Raw genomic sequence first — 20,282 nt, forward strand, 5'->3', positions numbered from 1 at the left:
CAATTCCTAACATTTACATAATAGCCTTTCTACTGGATTTATAGTTCTTAGTGCCTTTGCAAGTTTTTTTTTTTTTTCATGTTTTAACTCGGGATAGGATAGGGTGAAGGGGACTATTCCCTTAGATCTGTTTCCTGTCTTATTGTGTGCAACTTATGGATATTCAGTCTTCTGAACCAGTAGGGCAGGCCTGCCAGGAACCTTCATGGACCGATCATCTCACCAGAGAAGGAAGACAAAACCTTAGTCCTTAGACCTAAGGCAACTCTGACTACCGCTGTTTTTTTTTTATTGAAACTTGTACCTTGGTCCAACTCCCAAAAAGGCCTCATCATGTCTGACTCGTATTTAGAGGAGGGGTCCTGGGATTGAAAACAGAAGGGGCTGTTTTGCTAAGAACCCTGCAAGGCAGCATGGCCCAAGCCGTCTCACTTGTGTGAAGGGTCACTAGGAAGCAGAGAGGCTTCAGAAGACAGAGTAGGGGTTCGACCCACTGGGGAGTCCAGGAAAGTGAGTGGGTTTTGGCACCTGAGGACTCCGGTGCACCAGGAGCAGTGAGGGCCAGCAGAGAGCAAAGGGCCCAGCAGGCAGGGCAGAACCCAGGGGAGGAGAAGCGTGAGGCTCAATAGCAGATGACTGGCATGAAGCCCCCAGGGCCCTGCCTCCTAATGGACTTGTTCCTGAGCACAGGGAAGTCGTGTCAGGGCCCTCCCTCCAATAACTGATGCTCTGTGGTGGGTTGGGGTTCTGTATGCGCAGAGGGTAACCAAGCACAGCTCGGAGTCACCTCCTTTCTTCCTGACAGCAGCCCTGCAAGGCAAATGTTTTCCCCGTGAAAAAGACGGAGTCTTAAGCAAGTGTATCTGTAATAATTGCCAGTTTTATTCCTCTGGCTAAGAGATCCAGAGGTAACTTGAGGTTTACATTTTTTTAATAGTTCTTCCATCAAGAGTTTAGGTGCCCCCATTGCCCTTAGAAGCTGGTTGCAAATTATTTAACTCTTACTTATAAAACTTCAATTCTTTGTGTGTGTGTGACATGTGTTCATGAAAAAATACATATAAGCAAAAAGAAAAAAGCTCACGCCACACAGAAATAAGCAGTTACGTTTCTGATATATGTTTGTATGTATACACACACACGCACACAAATTTGGGATTTAATCCTACATATGTGAGCTGATACTAAATATATCGCTTTGTAACCTGTTATGTTTTACTTCACAATATATAATGAATATATTTTCATGCAAATGTGTGAAACTTTCCAATTGAAAAACAGACCTGGAGAATGGGTCAAAATACAAAATCCAGTGAGATGCTGATAACAAGGAAACTACCTAAAACAAAATTCCACCAGATGATTAAAGTAAACGAAGGTCAAAGATACATCAGAAAACGCTAACAGAAAGAAAGCAGGGGCCAGATTTTAATATCAGACAAAAAAAGAATTCAAGGCCTAAAGCACACAGGGTAAGGACGGCTGCGTGAATGTCTTTGCTTCCAATGCATCATCACAAACTTGTTTCTTACTCTTCTTATCTCTTCCCTAAGCCTTTCCAACTCATCTACTCCTCTTATCATTTCTTCAGGGTCCAAATGCCTCACAGGAGTGTCCTCTTTAAACCCCTGGCCAGGCTGGGTCAGCCCTCCTCTAAGATTTCCTTCTGCTTCCTGGCTTACACCTTCTTCGGAAGGTTGAGGATTTCCTTCCACCTCCTGTGGTACATCTTCCGAAGGGCGGTCGGCCTCGGTCTTTGGCATGTTCTGTGGTTTTCCTTCATTTTCTTCACAAGACTTTTGCATGTTGAGTATTTTTCTGTTATTTCTTTTGAATAAATTAATCCTGGAAAACAAGGAAACAAAACAACTAGATGCCAGACAAACAGGCAGCCCAAGTATGGGTTCCCAGAGAGACTTGCCTCTTCTCATTCAGATCCATAACTGTCAAAGTTTTCCAACTAGAGAAGGCTAGGTCCTCAGGCTCGGAACTCCCCTGACTCCACCCCTTCCTCCACCTCCCTTCCCTCCCCCTCTCGCTCCAGCTCCATCTTCCCTCCTCCCGCTCCAGCCCACCATTTCCCAGCAGGCCGTGCTTACAGGCCTCTCCTAGCCCAGAAACGGGAGCAGTGCGGAAGCAATTAACCCCTTCCTTAGACGCTGATCTCCAATATTCCCGCCCTCTTGGGCTTTCCCAAGCCGTCCCAGTCTCCCGCCACTCACCTGAGATCTGCTGGTGCAGTCTCTAGCCTCCCCTCCCCCTTCCACGTCTCTCCAGCCTCCCCCGCCCCCGCCCCCGCCCCATTTCCGCTGCAGGCTCTGCAAAGGCCTCCAGCGCTTAATCCGGATGGGGAGAGGCTGTGGCGACCCCAGGATGTGCTTTGGTGTCATCCACGCACTCCCACTCCCACCCGCACCCCCACCCCCACCCGAAGGGACCTGAGGCAATTGCACCCTTACACTGACCTGCAGGGATCCAGGGGATTTTCCTGCCTCCTTCCCTCACTCGATTTGTGTCGCGCCCAAAAGACCAAAGAGTCCTGCAGACCGACAGGAGTGCTTGCTGAGCGAGCAGGCCAGTACCTGAATCACCGGTCCCTTTCATGATTCTAGGCCTTGTTCGTCTGAAGTTGTCCCACGTCCTCATCCTTTCCTTCCTTTTAAGGCAACCCCCCCCCCCCCCCCCCCCCCCCCCCCCCCCCGCCGTGCCCACCGGTTCCCTGCAAGCAGGGAGTGGTAGACGCCAAGTTATTTCCCAAATTGTTTCTCTCTCTCTCTAGGGACCCTCAATTGGCTACCCTTCTCCGTCTCCACCCCCACCCCCACCAAACAGCCCCAAATTTCCTGCACAAAAATGGGAGTTTGGCGGGCTCTAATGTTGGGAAAACAGTGGCGACCCCGCCTGGCTACTGCTCTCTGGCTCCTAGACCCGAGGGTCCCCAAGGCAGCGCCCGCTTTTACACTGACCTGAAGGGATCCGGGGCACTTTTCTCCTTCTCCAGCAATACGGAGCCGCTACAGGGAAACAGGCCCTGGACTATAAGGACTTCTGCACACGTCGACTCCTGGTCACGTGAGGGTCGCGTCATCAATGAGCTCCAGTCTTCAGTGACCCCTCCCATTTAACACTGCAGCCCGCCCCCTGCATTCCCTCCACTTGATACTGTCAATCTTTTTTCGTATTTGCCAATCAGAGACAATAGGACTGGTATCTTCTCCCTGCAGTTGCAATTCGCCTTTCTTGGATTGCCAGGGAGGATCAGCCTTTAGGGGTTAATCGACCATTTCTCCTTCTTTGGGGAATTATCTCTTTCTCTCTCTGCTTCGAATTTGCCCACCTCCCCTCCTACCCCAAGACCTACAGTCCACCATTTCCCCAGGAGTACCATCTAGCATTAAAATGGGCGAAGGTGGTAGATGAGGGGAAGGGTGGGGGTAGAGGTGGCTAGAAAAGATGTAGGAGTGAGAGTGTGGGATTTTTTTTTACTAGTTCTCTTGAATTTTTTCATGTTTTAAGCATGATATTAAATGATCATGATGTTTTACAATGATGTTTTAAAAAGAGATGCCACATAATCAATATCTGACACAATCTGGAGGCAAAATAGTTTTATCAATTTTTAAGACTTTGGAAAAGTTTCCTAATGGCTACAAATGAAATGACAGTTCTCCCAACACACTGATGTGTTAGAAAAAAAAAATTTTTTTTTACATCTTATTAAAAGAGCACCTTTAAAAAAAAAAAAAAGCTGACTCCCAGGTTAATCTGTGGCTTTTCTCTTGTTAGCAATTTTATATAAGTAATCCACTACTTTTTCTCTCTCTGGCTGAACTCAAGTTATCAACTGTTAGATGTCTGACCTTTTCATTGATGACTGCTGGATGGCTTCCACTTGGGTTTCAAATAGGCTTCAGACAGACCTCTTATGTCCTCTAGGACCTGATGCCTTGTTAATCAGTTGAGTCCCCAGAAAAGCCTGCTTTCCTCAGAGTGACCTTTATTTTGGAACTCAAATAAATATGTGGGAAAATAGCTTTCATACACTCACAAAGCCCTCAGAAAGGAGAGAGTACCCTGTATCTCACCATTTGGTGTGAGGCTTATTAGCAGGTAGAATTTTCATTCATTCATGGCACTCTTGAGATAGTCTGGTATCATTCACTTTGTTCCATTAAAAAAGAGAACTATCAACATTCATAATTGTTATGATCAGAAGCAGAGAGAACATCATTGCTGTAAAAAGATATATATTAGTTAAAAGAGGAAACTGATATCCCAACAACCCATAATCCACTGGTACTTAGAAGTGTGTTGTTGCCAGAAATGACATTCTGGCCAATGGAGCCAGCTGGAGAATCAGGAGGAGGAAGTGGGGGATCTTTTGTCTAGGATGGTCACAGTGGGATGCGGCAGCCAAAAACAAAGCATGCCATAGGAAAGGAAGGGTTCAAAAAATAAATATTTTTGCTGACTTAATGTTTTATCATTTATATTTAAGCATCAAGAATTTATCCCACGGTTGAGGAATACATTTTCTATTATCCAAGAGAGAATTTTCAATGTAAATATAGCCAATGAATTGTAAAGATGTGATCCTTAACTACCACAAAATGTTTCCATTCATTCTTTTCTGATATTACATTTAATGGAGGAAAGCTCTGATTTTTTAAAAATTATTATCATACAACAAAATTGGCCCTTTTCTGTGCGTACAGTTCTGTGAAGTTTAACAAATGTATAGATTTGTGTAATCACCACCACAATCAGGATGCAGTTCAATCACCCCCTCCAAAAAAACTCCCTCATGCTACCCCTTTGTAGTCATATTTTACCCCCTTCTCTGAACTCTGGCAACCACTGATCTATTCCCAATTCCTATAGTTTTGTCTTTTTCAGAATGTTACATAAAAGAAATCTACGATATATCACATTTAGAGGCTTCTTTCACTCAGCATAATGCCCTGGAAAGTCATTTAAGCTGTTTCATGTAGCGATAGCTCATTCTTTGCTTTTTGCTAAGTAGTATTCTGCTTTATGGATGTTCCAGTTTATTTGTCCATTTACCCACAGGACATCTAAGTTGTTCCTAGTTTTGAGTAATTATGAAAAGAGCTGCTATATACATGTGTGTACAGGTTTAGGACCTTATTGTCTCACGCCTGACTGTCAGGGGAACTCCTTCTCTGACCTATCTGCCTTCAGTGCCTCCCTCTCCAATTTACCTTACACGTTACCATCAAATTAAACTTTACTCTTCCTTATTCTTTTTTTTAAGATTTCATCTATTTATTTGACAGAGAGATAGACAGAAGAGCACAAGCAGAAGGAATGGCAGAGGGAGAGGGAGAAGCAGGCTTCCCGCCGAGCAGGGAGCCTGATGCAGGACTCGATCCCAGGACCCTGGGATCATGACCTGAGCCAAAGGCAGACGCTTAACCATCTGAGCCACCCAGGCGCCCTACCCTTCTTTATTCTTAAAACTTGTTATTTTCCTACTCGAAGGCCCTGGTGAGCAGCCCCACCATCAGAGAAGTAAATCCTACTTTACTCTTCCTGACATTCAACATTGATCTGAATTGAGCCTGAGGACACATGTTCCCAGCCTTGTCATATGTTTCTCTATCGCATCAAAAGGAACCCTCACTCGCGGTGCCCCAGGTATGCCTTCTTCTCTCTGTCCTCACAGGCCACTTTTTTCCTTGTGATAGCCCTCCACTTCCTCCTAGATCCTGGTCCCGCTCATTCTTAGGAGCCCAGACTTCCTCGCCCAGCCTCTAAATCCACCCCACCAGGAAGTGATCTCTCCCTTCCCTATCCATGCTGCACAACGGTCTGCACCCCTCATATTGCCCTTAGGAAAGGCTGCCTTGTACCCTTGCCCTTTCCTGTGAGTTTAGGGGAAGGGCATATCTAAAAAGGCAGATGGTCAGAGGTGGGTTGAAAATGGGGTGTAGTGAGTCAGGCTCCAGCTCACATGCTACTTGAGGGGCTCTTATGATTTTTAAAGGCACGTCTCCCAGAAATCTCCGAGTTTCAGAAGGAGCTATTTGCAGATTGACTCAGAGATGAACCTTCTTTTTGTCTGCACAAAAATTAGGGCAGAAATTTCATTGTCCCCTCCTCTGCTTATTCTGCTTACATGTAGTCAGAGCAACTTTAACACCATTTTTATGGAGCTATCAATAGAGAATATTGACCCCATTTTCCTAAATACTCACAAGAGAGAGATCAGTCACCTCACTGGTACACACCTGACAGCCAGATCATACAGGCCTTTACCTTTATTGTCCCTGAGCAATTTCAGTGCATCAATATAACACGTAGCTACCCTTAAAATTAAGTTAATCACAGTAGCTTTTAAATATAAGTAGATTTTTGAAGACAATAGCATTATATGAAAGTAAAAACTATTTTTAAAAAGAAATGAAAAATGTGCACGTATTAATTTTAACAAAAAAGGCATGAATTCTAGAAAGTAGACACCCCAAGCTTCTGACCTAATCAATGTCCTGTTTTCGTGCACCAAGAGGGCACTAGGGATAGCAACAAAGCCCAAGGTCCTTCAGGTGGTACGAGGGGAGAAGACAGGAGGAAGCATTTTACCAGCCAGGAGCTCTTATACAAGACTGTGATATCCAGAATATTGTTTTCTATGTTCCCTTTAGAAATCACTTCCATAGTGTTTTGTTCTGAGCCTCCATATTTAGCAATTCCTCCTGCATATTTCTTCATTGCTGTTTCAAAGCTCATCCCATAGCAGAGCTTGAGACAGCTATTCCTCTCCCTCACTTCTCTAGCATATTCTATATGGATTGCAAACATCGTTCCCAGCATGGCAAAATCTGCTCCACATCCAAAGGTTTGGCTGCATAGTGTGGACCCAAGTGGCCACCATCTAAGATGATTTGTCCTTTCAGAGCACAAGTAAACACAACATAATAGGTCTTTGTTCTACGGAGGGTAGTCTACTCCTGTCCTGATAAGTAGAACACGAAAACCTGATTTCCAATTACACTGTATCTGTTTCAGAAAGTAAACTCTTCTACCATCCCTCCCCACTATGTTCCCTGTTATTTGGAAATTTGGCATGGATAAGTTTCAGAAGTTTCATAGACTATTCAGAATAGCAATTGGCCACATCTAAGCAAATGAACTGAACTCAAAGCACAACTTCTATGATTCTTTTCCTCCCTTCCAGATGAGATTCTGCCCACTTCCTGAACTCACAGCTAAATACTACTACACCCATTGTGGATGATGGTGGCGAAGAGTTTTGAGTTATCTGGGCATAATGCTTATGACTAATTTCTGTGAACCTGAAATGCTGTGTCATAACCACTGCCATTCCAAATGTCCTCGTGGTATCCACGTTGGCCGCAGTAACAGGAGTCCTTGGGCCGGACTGCTTAGACTTTTAATATGTGACAGTATGCTTAAAATCCACCTCAGCTAGATTCTCTAGATGGCTTTGTGTAATTAAGCCTTGAGATCTGCATCTATGTAGAACCTCTTGTTGGGTTCAGGGGAGGCACACTTCAGCTGTACTGAAGCTTAGGCCAGGCAACTTTTTCCTGTGGCAGAAGCTGAGTTGGGGAGAGAGTGCCCTTGCTGTAGGCTGAGTGCTTTTATTTATTTATTTTAATATTTTATTTATTTATTTATTTGACACATAGAGAGAGAGAGAGAGAGAGAGAGAGAGCACAAGCAGGGGGAGAGGGAGAAGGAGAAGCAGACTCTCCGCTGAGCAGGGAGCCCGATGCAGGGCTCGATCCCAGGACCCTGGGAGCATGACCTGAGCCGAAGGCAGACGCTTAACTGACTGAGCCACCCAGGCGCCCCAGGTGAGTGCTTTTAAAAATTAAATTGATAATGAATAGAAAGTCTGTGCTGGCCTCTTGATGCTGCCTTGCTTGCCTGTTCTACATTATCCTTTAGACCCTGTAGTTTCCCAGCCTGACACTTTCACCCTGTTTTGTTGGCTTTCCACTTTGTGTCCCTCACTTATCTGAAAATGCCATCAGCACAAAAACTTTATCTGGTTCAACTTTGTAACCATTCCAGTGTTGGAACATTAAGTTGGTGGAAACAATTTAAATGTGCACAGATATGGGAATGATTGAAGAAATTATCCATACTGTGGAAATTGTGCAGATATAAAAAGGAATGAAGCAATGCACATATGAGTGACATTGAATTATATTAAAATTATATTTTTTGAATGAAGGAAGTGGCAGATCAGTATTTAAAGAATACTGCTTCATGCACATACACATAATAAATACATATATATATATGCACATGACTAGTTTATTAAGTAGTTCCAGTTTTCTGGGATAACATGGAATGGTTTTATTTTTTCCAACAATTGCTGTCAACAGCAGTCTGTCAAATTCTCCCTTTCTCCCTGAATAATGAGTTCATGTAATGACATTTCAGTTTCTTTCAACTGTTCAGTCACTTTCATTCATTAGGAGAGTTTTATTATGGGTTCTTGAAACTCAGCCTGGTGTGTTTTTTAAACTTTATGTTTTGAAATCATTTTAGTTCTAAAGAAGAGTTTTAAAGATAGTACAAAGCATTTCCATATACCCTACGCCCAGCTTTGCCTAATAATTATGCTACTTTTATAAAAACAAAGAAATTAACTTTTGTGCAATACTACCAACTAAATTACAGACTTTATTCAGATTTCTCCAGGTTGCCTACCAAGGTCCTTTTTCTGTTCCAGGATTCAACCAGGATACAAAGTTGCACTTAGTTAACATGTTTTTTTTAGTCTTCTCTACTCTGTGACAGTTTCTCAGTGTTCCCTTATTTTTCATGACCTTGACACTTTTGAAGAGTGAGGTATTTTGTAGAATGTTCCTCAATTTGGATTTGTCTGATATTTTTCTCATAATGAGACTGGAGTTACTGGTTTGGGGGAAGACTATCACGGGGGTGAGATACCCTTTTCATCGCAATATCAGAGTTACATGATATCAACATGACTGATCACTGGTGAAGTTAATTTTGATCACTTGGCTAAGATGATGTCTGCTGCGTTTCTCTACTACTTGTAAAGTTATTGTTTTTCCCTTCTGTACTCTATTTGTTAGAAGCAAGTTACTAAGTCTAGCTCACATTAAAGAGGGGAATTAAGTTCTATCTCCTGGAGGGAGGAGTATCAAAGAATTTGTGGATATGTGTTTGAAAACAACCATAGTAATTAATAAATATTTGGGGTCAGATAATTTGAAACTTTGCAAATATTCTGTGGATTTTGCCTGCAGTGATTATTACAGTGATGTTCTGATACTAAATTTTTGTATTACTCATTTCCTTCTACATTTAATACTTCCAAATTATTCTGTAAGGAAGATTTGTCCTCCCCTGCCCCATTTATTTACTGATACAACTACTTGTTTCTATCAGTATGATTCATGAATTTTTTTTATTAAAAACATTTTTAAGAGGTGGGTGAGGGGCAGAGGGAGAGGGAAAGAGAAAATCTTAATCCCCACTGGGTGTGGACCCCAATATGGGGCTCTATCTCACGATCCTGGGATCATGACCTGAGCCCAAATCAAGAGTTGGACACTTAACCAACTGAGCCCCCAAGGCACCCCTAATGAATTTTTAAATCTTTGGGGTTATAATTCAATATGATCTTTTTTTTTTTTTTTTTTTTTTTTTTGCCCAAATTATTCCAGTCTTGGCCATTAGGGGCTCTTTCAGGTTGGCATACCCTCATCCTTTTCCTGCTTCCTTGCTTTCTGGTACTACAAGATGTTCCAGATTCATTTTGTATTTTTCTTTTTTTCAACCCAGTAATCAGCCATTTCTCCAAGCAGTCTTAGTTACTTTTATTGGATAATCATATTTAGTAATTAAGATCTGAGTGCAAGATATTTTTGTTGCTACTGGAGTGTCATTGGTTCTAGGACTTCTCAGCTGATAGAGCAAGGAGATGTATGTATGCTGAACATGGTTTGTATAAACACATACCTACATTTATTTATTGTGTCTGTATCTTTTTCCTTCTCTATCCCTCCCTTCCTCTCCCTTCCCCCACCACATAAGTTCATACTTATACATGTGACTCTTATCCATTATGACAGGTATCCATTTAGCTTTCTCTCCATTTATTACTTTTATTTAAGTAATCTCTACACCCAGTGGAGCTCAAACTCACAACCCCAAGATCAAGAGTCGCATGCTCTTCTAACTGAGCCAGCCAGACTCTCCAATCTCTCCACTTATTTTTTTTTTAAGATCCTATGTATTTATTTCAGAGGGAGAGAGAGAGAGTATGTGTGTTGGGGAGGAACAGTGGGAGAGAGAGAGAGGGAATCTCAAGCAGACACTCCACTGAGTGGGGAGCCTGACACGGGGCTCAATCTCATGACCCTGAGATCATCACCTGAGCCAAAATCAAGGGTTGGCCGCTTAACTGACTGAGCCACCCAGGCACTCCCTCCACTTATTTTTAACTTCTGTCACTGACAGTGAGAAACCTGGTTCTCCTTATATATGATTTATTTACTTATTTATTTAACCTTAGTATACAGTTAGAGTAATTTCAGAATGGTTATCATCTATCCCTGTAAGAAACAAATTTCCCAGCCAGAGCACAGAACTTATGTACGGCTCTTTTTGTCTTGAGCTTTACAACATACAGCCAAAACACTGTTTTCTAAAGCAACTTGGTCAGCTCTTTTGTCCCCCACCCTTTCAGTGAGGTTAGAGCATGCATCTATCACACAGTGCCTCAGGTTTTCATGATATATATTTTTTCTTCCTTTTGCTTTCAATCTATTTGTGAATCTAAAGTGTGTCTCCTGTAAACAGCATAGAGTTGGAACTTTTTAAAATTTGGTCTGACAATCTCTGCCTTTCATTTGAGTTGTTTAATTCATTCACATTTAATGTTATTATTGATATAATTGGAATTATTTCTGCCAATTCACTTTTTGTCTATCATATGTCTCATGTATTTTTGTTCCTCTATTCTTCCTTTCCTTCTTTTTCTTTACATTAATTGAATATATTTTAATAAAGGATTTTAATTTCTTTAATGATGTTTTCATTATATATTTTTGAGGTGTTTCTCTTGTGATTGTCTTAGGACTTGGCATATACATCTTAATTTACCAGGGTCTATTTCATATTTATATTAACTAAATTCCAGTAAGATATAGAAACATAACTCCCATACAGTTCTATTCCATTTTTCCACTTATTGTGGGAATATTGTTATACAGATTACATCAAAAAATGTTTTAAACCTATCCATTGTTGTCATTATTACTTTACATAATTTTGTGTCTTTTATGGAAGATGCAAAAAGCATAGTAAGTATATATCCATAGAATTATGTTAGTCTTCTTATTTATCTCATTCTCTTCTGATCCTCTTCATTTCTTCAGGGATATTTTAGTTACCTTATGGATTCATATCCTTAGCCCAATACAGCTTTGCCCCCACCCACCTCCTTTGTGCTTTTATTGGCAGATACATTTCTATTTTATATGTTATAGACTCAAACAACACATTACAAATGTATTGTTTTAAACAGTTGCTTTTCAAAATTAGTTAAGAGAAGGAAAGGGAAAAATATGCATTTGTACTGTCTTTTATAATTACATAATTACCTGTATGTGTGCTTATTTTTTCATAGATTCAAATTACTGTCTGGGGTTATTCACTTTCAGAACTAGAGAACTTTCTTTCATATTTTTTGTAAGGTAGGCATGCTAGCAACAGATTCTTTTTTTTTTTTATCTGAGTATGTCTTTATTTTGCCTTCATTTTTGAAAGATATATATGGTAAATACAAGATTGCTAGTTAACAGTTTGTATCTTTGAGCAGTTTGAATATGTTGTCCTCCTTCCTTCTGGCATCCATTGTTTTGATGACAAATGAGCTCTTAATCTTATTGAGGTTCTAAGTTAAGAGTCATTTTTCTCTTGCTGTGTTCAACATTTTCTCCTTGTCTTTGGCTTTCAGCATTTTTACTATGTTGTGTCTGTTTGCCAGTCTCTTGCACGCGTCCTACTTGAAATCCACTGAGCTTCCTGGATATGTAAATGAATGTTTTTCATTACATTTGGGAAGTTTGCAAACATTATTTCTTTGAATTATTTTCTGCTCCTTTTCCCACTCCTTTTGGTATTCCTATTATGTGTATCATTGGTGTGATTAATGGAGTTCCATATTTCTCTGAGACTCTGTTCATTTTTTTTCTCTCTCTTCTTTAGATTACATAAAATCTATGAATCTTAGACTTTACAAATTCTTTCTCCTGCTAGCGCAAATCTACTGTTGAGCTCCTCTCATGAATTTTTTATTTCAATCTGTACTTTTCAGAATTTCCACTTGTTTCTTTTTATATATCTATCTCTTTATTGATTTTTTTTTCTACTTGATGTAACATTGTCATCATACCTGCCTTTACTTCTTTAATCACAGGGTTTTTTTTCATTCTTTGAATATATTTATATTGGCTACTTTGAAGTTTTTGTTAAATTTAACATCTGGTCACTCTCACAGACCTGCTTTGTTGCCTGCTTTGTTCCCCATATATAGGCATACTTTCCTGGTTCTCTTCATGTCTTGAAATTTTTTCAGATAATACATTTTAGCAACTCTGAATACTGGTCTTCTTCCTCTGGGGCTTATTAATATTGTTGTTTGCTTGTTTGTTTAGTGACTGGCTATTTTAGTCATGTCCATTTCCTCCCTGCTATGTGAAACCCCTTATGTTGCTCCTGAGAGGGCACAGCATTGGGTATGCCCACAGTCACTGTGGGATGAAAGTGCTTTTGTCAGTCCTCTTCACTGTCTTTTTCCCTGAACACACTTAACTGTTAAAGCTCCACTAATAGCTGGTTGGTTGCTCTATTGTTTTTGAAAATGCACTGAGGCATAAATTGTTTCACAGATTCGTGGTATGACATTTGGGCTTCTTTTTAGAGGTGGTTTTTGAAGTCATTGTTTGATGTTTGTTTTAACCCCCAAAAGACTCTACTTAGCCGTCTCTTTCCCTAATTCTGTAATTCTGGTAAACTAACTAGCCTGACACTGAGTTATATCTCTCATTAATCTACTGACCTCTTCTTAATTGCATTTCAACCACAATCTTCACCTTTTTATATGCTTTTAGCCTTCAACTTCTCTATACTGTGTGACATTTCCTTTGGGAAGGGATTGGGTTCTCTGTTTCAAAGCCTGCCTCTCCCACTGGGAAAAATTTCTGATACAAGGCTCTGGAGCTAGGGATGGGCACAGTGGCACAGTTTTCTCTAAGTGACACTCCTGCTTTAGGATCTGTGCATTTGACTGGGGATGCACAGTACCTTCAAGTCCTTTTGGCTTGCTTCTCCCAGGCAATGGGGGCCCCAGTATCCTTAGCACACTGTGCTGGAGGGAGAGCTTCTTTCTGATAAATGGGGACTGGGCAGAAGGGAGCCCCCATCTTTCAGCTACACTCACCCAGAACTTAGCCTGAGCAACAGATAACTCAAGGCAGGATGAGAAGTTCCTTCTCTCCCAGAAAGATAATGTGACCCTTACAGTTGTGAGCTGAGGTGAGGAGACCTGTGCTCTTGGCTGTACCCTCTAGGCATGTACTTTCCATCATGCTGAGCTGGGGGTGGGGCGGGGGGAGGAAGGAGAAAATCTTGGTTAAAATGCCACAGATTCTCATAGTTTTTATTGTTCTAGTAGGTTTTCTTAAAGAAATATGTTTTTTTTTTTCTCATTTGCTGTATGTCCTTATGACCACTTCCAAAGAATTTAAAAGGTTATATTTAAAAAATAACTTCCAGGGGTGCCTGGGTGGCTCAGTTGGTTAAGCATGTGCCTTAGGCTCAGGTCATGATCCTGGGGTCCTGGGATCGAGCCCCACGTCAGGCTCCCTGCTCAGCGGGGAGCCTGCTTCTTCCTCTCCGCTTCCTGTTCCCCCTGCTTGTGCTCTCTCTCTCCCTCTCTCTCTCTCTCTCTCGTTCTGTGTCAAATAGATAGATAAAATCTTAAAAAAACTTTCAGCAATTTCACTGGGGAGTGGATTCTCAGAGTTCCTCACATCACCATGCCAGAAGTGGAACACCAACCACAGTTATTTTAAATTCCCCGTCTGATAGTTTCAAGACCTGTGTCACATCTGATTCTGGTTCTGATTATTGTTTTGTCTCTTCAGAATGTTTTATTTTCTTGTCTTTCTGTATTTCTCATAATTTTTGCCTGAAAACTGAATTTGTATAAGACAGTAATTACTGAGGTAAATAGAATTTATGACTGAAGATAAGCATGTCTTTCCTGCTAAGTTTTTAGTATGGAGGTTTGCTTTAATCTGCACAGAAGGTGGGCTGAGTTTGATGTTTTCCTCCCATTGGCTTTGAGTTTTTCCAGTTGGCCTTGCAGTTTTCCTTTGCTTTTCTTAGAAAGAATATGTTTCTCGCTGTCCTCCACTGTTATTTTTACTCAATGTTTGTTAGTGTGGTGTTGAGGAGAGGGACGGGCATTCTCTCATGTTCTGATCAGGTTTTCATCTTAATGCAACCTTCACAAGTGTTCATGCTTCTCCTTCAGATACAATGCTGAGCCTAGCACACATGCCTTCTCCCTCCCCTCATAGAGCTTTTTGTTTTTTGGTGTCCTTTCCCCAGCTGCAGTGGGTTTCCACCAGTGCCTTCAGGATATGGGTTTTGTTGTCCTTCCTGCAGATTGAGTCTTTTGTTTAGTAGGGGAGTTTGGTCTGGTTGGAATTTCATCCTGAGTGAAGGCTGTCTCCCTCTCTTAGCTGGCACTATGGAGCAAGCTTTCTCAGATTCTCCCTGATCTTACCTGGGAACACCTAGTGAAGTTTCTGGAGTAAAACCTGAGTGTAAGCCTTTTATGTCTGCAGCCCTCAGGGACTTCACACACTCATGCTAACCCTCACTCGGCCTTTAGCAATTCGTTAGCAATTTCTAGCTAAATTTTCTTACTGGTCTACATGTTGTTTGGTGATGTCTATCCCAGATAAGCAGAAGCTCATGTCCTATTTCTCCCTCCACAAGTCTCTATCTAGATTTTTGGATCATTGTTTGCCCTGTGAACTCAGTTCTCTGATGGTTTTAAGAAAAATTGCTATCTTGCAGTTTATGTAGTTGGATAAAATATTTATTGGGTTTGGGAAGATAGTGAGGGAGAAGCAAAGTAGCTATCTTTTATTATATGACTGTCCTTAGCAACATAGGTCATTGTCTGTTGACTCAATGTGAACAGGTGATAGGCTCAAGAGTCTCCAGTGACAGGAACTCTCCATTGTCAGTCATAAAGCTTTGTTTTTTTCCCCTATCCTTTTTCCCTTTGGAGTATGAAGGAGAATTTTGTAGGGATGGAAATTAAACTCCATACCATAAAACTTTAAAGCATCGTTCCCTTTCTGAGCCAGCTACAACTGGATTGGACCAGATCATTTGAGTTTGAAGTAGAAAGGTTGAACCCTTCTCTCAGAGTCCAGTGAAATAGCCCCCCGAACAATAGGGGTAAAGGATACAGTTAGGACAATTACCCAACCAACGTTCCTCAGACTCCCAGAAGGGCCTTGATTGTGCCTGGGCTTGTTTTGGTGGTTTTGTGGTGACATCGGTTTTGTATCTGCCTGGTGGAGTACTTCTTTTTTTTTCCCTCTCTTTTTTTTTAATTAACACATAATGTATTATTTGTTTCATGGGTACAGGTCTGTGATTCATCAGTCTTACACAATTCACAGCACTCACCATAGCACACACCCTCCCCAATGTCCATCACCCAGCCACCCCATCCCTCCCACCCCCCTCTACTCCAGCAATCCTCAGTTTGTTTCCTGAGATTAAGAGTCTCTTATGGTTTGTCTCCCTCTCTGGTTTCGTCTTGTTTCATTTTTCCCTCCCTTCTCCTATGATCCTCTGTCTTGTTTCTCAAATTCCTCATATCAGTGATATCATATGATACTTGTCTTTCTCTGACTGACTTATTTCACTTAGCATAATACCCTCTAGTTCCATCCATGTCGTTGCAAATGGCAAGATTTCATTTTTTTGATGGCTGCATAATATTCCTTTGTATACATATACCACATCTTCTTTATCCATTCATCCGTTGATGGACATCTAGGCTTTTCCATCGTTTGGCTATTGTGGACATTGTGCCCGGTGCAGTACTTCTGATGTTTGAGTCATCCTACACCCAAAAGTATAGGAGACCCCAGGCAAAGAGGGCTTAAAAAGGCATGTCATCCTCCAACTCAAGGAGAAAACAGGAGTTACCACCTGTCTGAATACCTACATGTACTATAGGCATAGCCAATGACTTGGGGGCCAAGGCCGTCAAGCTGTGAATTGGCATTAAATGCCTTTCAAGGCAGTAATAATGGAGGAAGTAATGCCATTCCAAGCGTTCCTCTTTAGGTCTGTCATCTGAAGAAGCATTACCACTATTCTGACATCTTAGTTTTTTTTAAAGATTTTATTTATTTATTTATTTGTCAGAGAGAGAGAGAGCACAAGCAGGGGGAGCTGCAGGCAGAGGGAGAAGCAGGCTCCCCGCCGAGCAGGGAGCCCAATGCGGGGCTCGATCCCAGGACCCTGGGATCATGACCTGAGCCGAAGGTAGACGCTTAACCGACTGAGCCATCCAGGCGTCCCTATTCTGACATCTTAAAGGATTGGTTGGTTAATAGGGTGAAGATAAAATTAAAATCATTCTGTTTAAGAAAGCAAACTAGTTAAGGATCATTGCCTTAGAGCCAGATAAACCTAGCTTCCCACATAGGCCCCTCCCCTTATCAGTATGTGACCTCACGTAAATCACTTATACTCTTTGAGACTCAGTTCAGTCACCTATATAGAAGGCATAATAACACCTCTCCCAGAATTGCTTGTCAGAATTAAGGAGCTAGAAATATGAAAAAAAATTGACTGTGAACAGTAGTGATCTATATCACTTCTAGACCACCGTGTGGAAAAAATGAGTGTGAGATCTCCATGTACTCTTTTCCTCTGTTGCAGGGATATCATGAGCAGTCTGGATCTCTGGGAAACTAGGGAGAGCAGAACCTCACCATTCCCCATTCTCATGAAGTTTGAGAAATAAACCTTTGTTCTTAAACCACTGATGTTTTGGGGTTGGTAGCTATCCTAGCATAAGCTTAGTATAAGCTTAGCCTAACCTGACAAATGCACAAATGGTCCTCAGAGTTAAACAAAAGAATCACTGGAATGCCTTTTACAATACACATTAGATATGATAAAGCTATATTGGGAGGCAGGCAATAGATATGGGGATTGTGATGGTAAGAGAGAACTACTCAATTATCCTATCAGCAAGTCAATGGATAATGACTAAAGTTAACAAATCAGGAAATAGCAGTTATAAGTCATACATCTGATAAGAGACTTGTACCCAGAATAAACAAAGAAGTCTTACAACTTGACAATAAAAAAACAACCAACCCAATTTTAAAATGAGTAAAGGATTTATTTTTTATTTTTTTAAAAAAGATTTTATTCATTTATTTGACAGAGAGAGCAGGAGAGCACAAGCAGGGGGAACAGCAGAGGGAGAGGGAGAAGCAGGCGCCCCAGTAAAGGATTTAAATAGACATTTCTCCAAAGAAGATATACAAACGATCAATAAACACATGAAAAGATGCTCAACATCGGGCACCTGGGTGGTTCAGTAGGTTAAGTGTCTGCCTTCGGCTCAGGTCATGATCCCAGGGTCCTGGGATTGAGTCCCACATCAGGCTCCCTGCTCAGAGGAGAGTCTGCTTCTCCCTCTCCCTCTTCCTCTGCCTGCCGCTCCCCTCCTGCTTGTGCTCTCTCTCTCTCTTTCTCTCTGTCAAATAAATAAATAAATAAAATCTTTAAGAAAGAAAAGATGCTCAATATCATTAGCCATTAGGAAAATGCAAATCAATACCACAAGGGGATTCCACTTTATACTAAGATGTCTAAAATAAAAAAATATAGGCAATGACAAGTGTTAGCAAGGATGTGGAGAAGTTGGAATGCTTGTACACTGCGGATGGGATTGTCAAAGTGCCACAGTTGCTTTGGAAAACAGTTTGGCAGTTCTTCAAAAAGTTAAACATAGAGTTAACACATGACATAGCAATTCCACCCCTAGGTATATACCTTAGGAAATAAAACACATATTTAAATGCAAAAAGTTAACACTGCTATACATTATATATGAAAGTTGTTAAGAGAGTGAATCCTAATGGTTCTCATCACAAGGGGAATTTTTTTTTTGCTTTTGCTTTTTATCGTATCTATATGAGATGATGGGTATTAACTAAATTTATTGTGGTAATTATTTTACAATATATGGATTTTATAATATATGTACAATATATGTGATATGTATATCAATCCATATGCTGTACCCCTTAAACTTATATAGTAATATATGTAAATTATATTTCAATAAAACTAGAAAAAATTTTAATTTTAAAAAACAAAAAAATTGAAAAAAAAATTTTTGCTTCTTCCAGCAGAAATGAATAACTAGTGTGTCAAATACTGCACACCTGTGTTTACTTTCAAACAGACAAAAAACAAGTACATTAAATTTAGAGTACCTCTTCACAAAAGGAATCAAAGCATACAAATGAAATTAAAGCAACTTTGGACATAATCATTACCATGCACTAAGGTTATCTACATAATAAACTAAGGCAGAACCATCATGTCTATACTTGTAAATATTATATTTTTCTTCTCAATAAAGTTTATTTTAAAAGGCAAAAAAAAAACATGTACAGAAATTTTTAGTACTGATACACACTACAATGTGGATGAACCTTGAAAACTTTATGCTACATGAAAGGTCGTATATTGTACAGTTCCATATATATATGAAATGTCTAGAAAACACAAATCAGTAGAGACAAAGTAGATCAGTGTTTGTCAGGCGCTGGGGGGAGAGAACGGGAACACCATTACATGCTAATGGGTATGAGGTTTCTTTTTAGGGTGATGGAAATATCCTGGAACTAGATAATGATGACGGTTTCAGATCTCTGTCATACTAAAAAACTACTAAATTGTACACTTTAAAAGGGTGCGTTTTGTGGTATGTGAGTTACAGTTCAATCAAGCTGTTTAAAAAAAAGAAATAGCAGCATAAGCATATTATTCAGAAATATGGAAGTAAATACTAGAAGAAACCAAAAATGTTTATGGTAGTTGCCTCTGGAGGATGAGAATGTGGAATGGCAAGGCAGACTGAAGTTTTTAATAATAAATTATTTTGCACTATTGGATTTTAAATTTTTTTACAGGTATCCCATTTGATAAAAATAAAAATGAGCTAAAAACAAAGGACACACACACTTGACATTGTGAGGACAAGTCAAAAGAGATTCTGATATATTGGGTCTGAGATGGGAACTGGGTTTCTGAATTTTTGACAAGGTAGCTAGGTGATTTTAATGCAGGTGGTCTTCTGGTGGCCAGCAAACTTTGAGAAACACTACCATATCCAATGTTAAAATCATTAGCAATGAATTGTCATATAACCCGTCTCCTGTTGTGCTCCTTTTGGAGTGGCAAGCCTCAGTTGCTAAAGAATGAAAGTAATGTGCGCAGGGCTGCATATTCGATCAGGGACAAAACTGGACCAAGAGTTGAGGCCTTCTGACTAGATAATGAAATCTATTGTGTTTTTTTTTTTTAAACTTCTGTTATATGTTGTGGGTACTGAAATCAGTAAGATAGATTCTCTGCTTTGAAAGCGGCAAGTCTAATGGGGTAATTATAATGTCTGAAAAATATATTACTTAAAATTTTACAAAGCATTTTTCCACATCTCCTGTCAGGATTAATAAAACTACAGTATAACATGAGAAGAGGCATCTTTTCCACAGTTCAGCAGGGAACGTAGAGGGGATTCGACTCAGCGGAGACTCTAGGGAAATCAAAAGGGTTTTGTTACCTTGAGGATTCCAGCCCACCAGCAGCAGTGGGGCCTTTACGGGGGGTGTGGGACCCATGAGAAGACTAGCAGTGCACATCAGACATAGTGTTCCCCAAGGTAAAGTGACAGCCACCTCTTAGCTTCCAGGACTTATTCCTGGACACAAGTGAGACGTCCTTCAGCCCTCCCCCAAATATCTGACAGAGTTCTGGCTCTGCTGGTGTAGGGCAGAGGGTAGGATCCAGCCCAGTACAGCTCACAAGCATTACCTCATCTGATCTTCTCCATAGCCCTGGAAGAGAAGTTTTATCCCCATTTCCCAGATGCTAAGACTGTTGCTTACAGCAATGGATCT

At 40.7% G+C, this 20,282-nt stretch overlaps 1 protein-coding gene across 1 annotated transcript; it reads right to left on the bottom strand.

The window, feature by feature from the left end:
• Positions 1-860: 860 nt before the first annotated feature.
• Positions 861-3,087, bottom strand: TCEAL8 (transcription elongation factor A like 8). The gene is made up of 3 exons (XM_032398910.1): positions 2,967-3,087; positions 2,466-2,539; positions 861-1,845 (listed from the first exon to the last, which is right to left on the bottom strand). Exon 3 carries the CDS (start codon positions 1,803-1,805, stop codon positions 1,452-1,454), a length of 354 nt encoding a protein of 117 aa, XP_032254801.1. The 5' UTR covers positions 1,806-1,845; positions 2,466-2,539; positions 2,967-3,087; the 3' UTR covers positions 861-1,451.
• Positions 3,088-20,282: the final 17,195 nt, after the last annotated feature.

The sequence above is a fragment of the Phoca vitulina genome, unplaced genomic scaffold (genome assembly GCF_004348235.1).
Source record: "Phoca vitulina isolate PV1807 unplaced genomic scaffold, GSC_HSeal_1.0 scaffold122, whole genome shotgun sequence".
NCBI classification, from domain to species: Eukaryota; Metazoa; Chordata; class Mammalia; order Carnivora; family Phocidae; genus Phoca; species Phoca vitulina.

Bases quoted from the DNA above. Each gene is read 5' to 3' on its own strand.
- TCEAL8 (XM_032398910.1), bottom strand. From the start codon at position 1,805: ATGCAAAAGTCTTGTGAAGAAAATGAAGGAAAACCACAGAACATGCCA.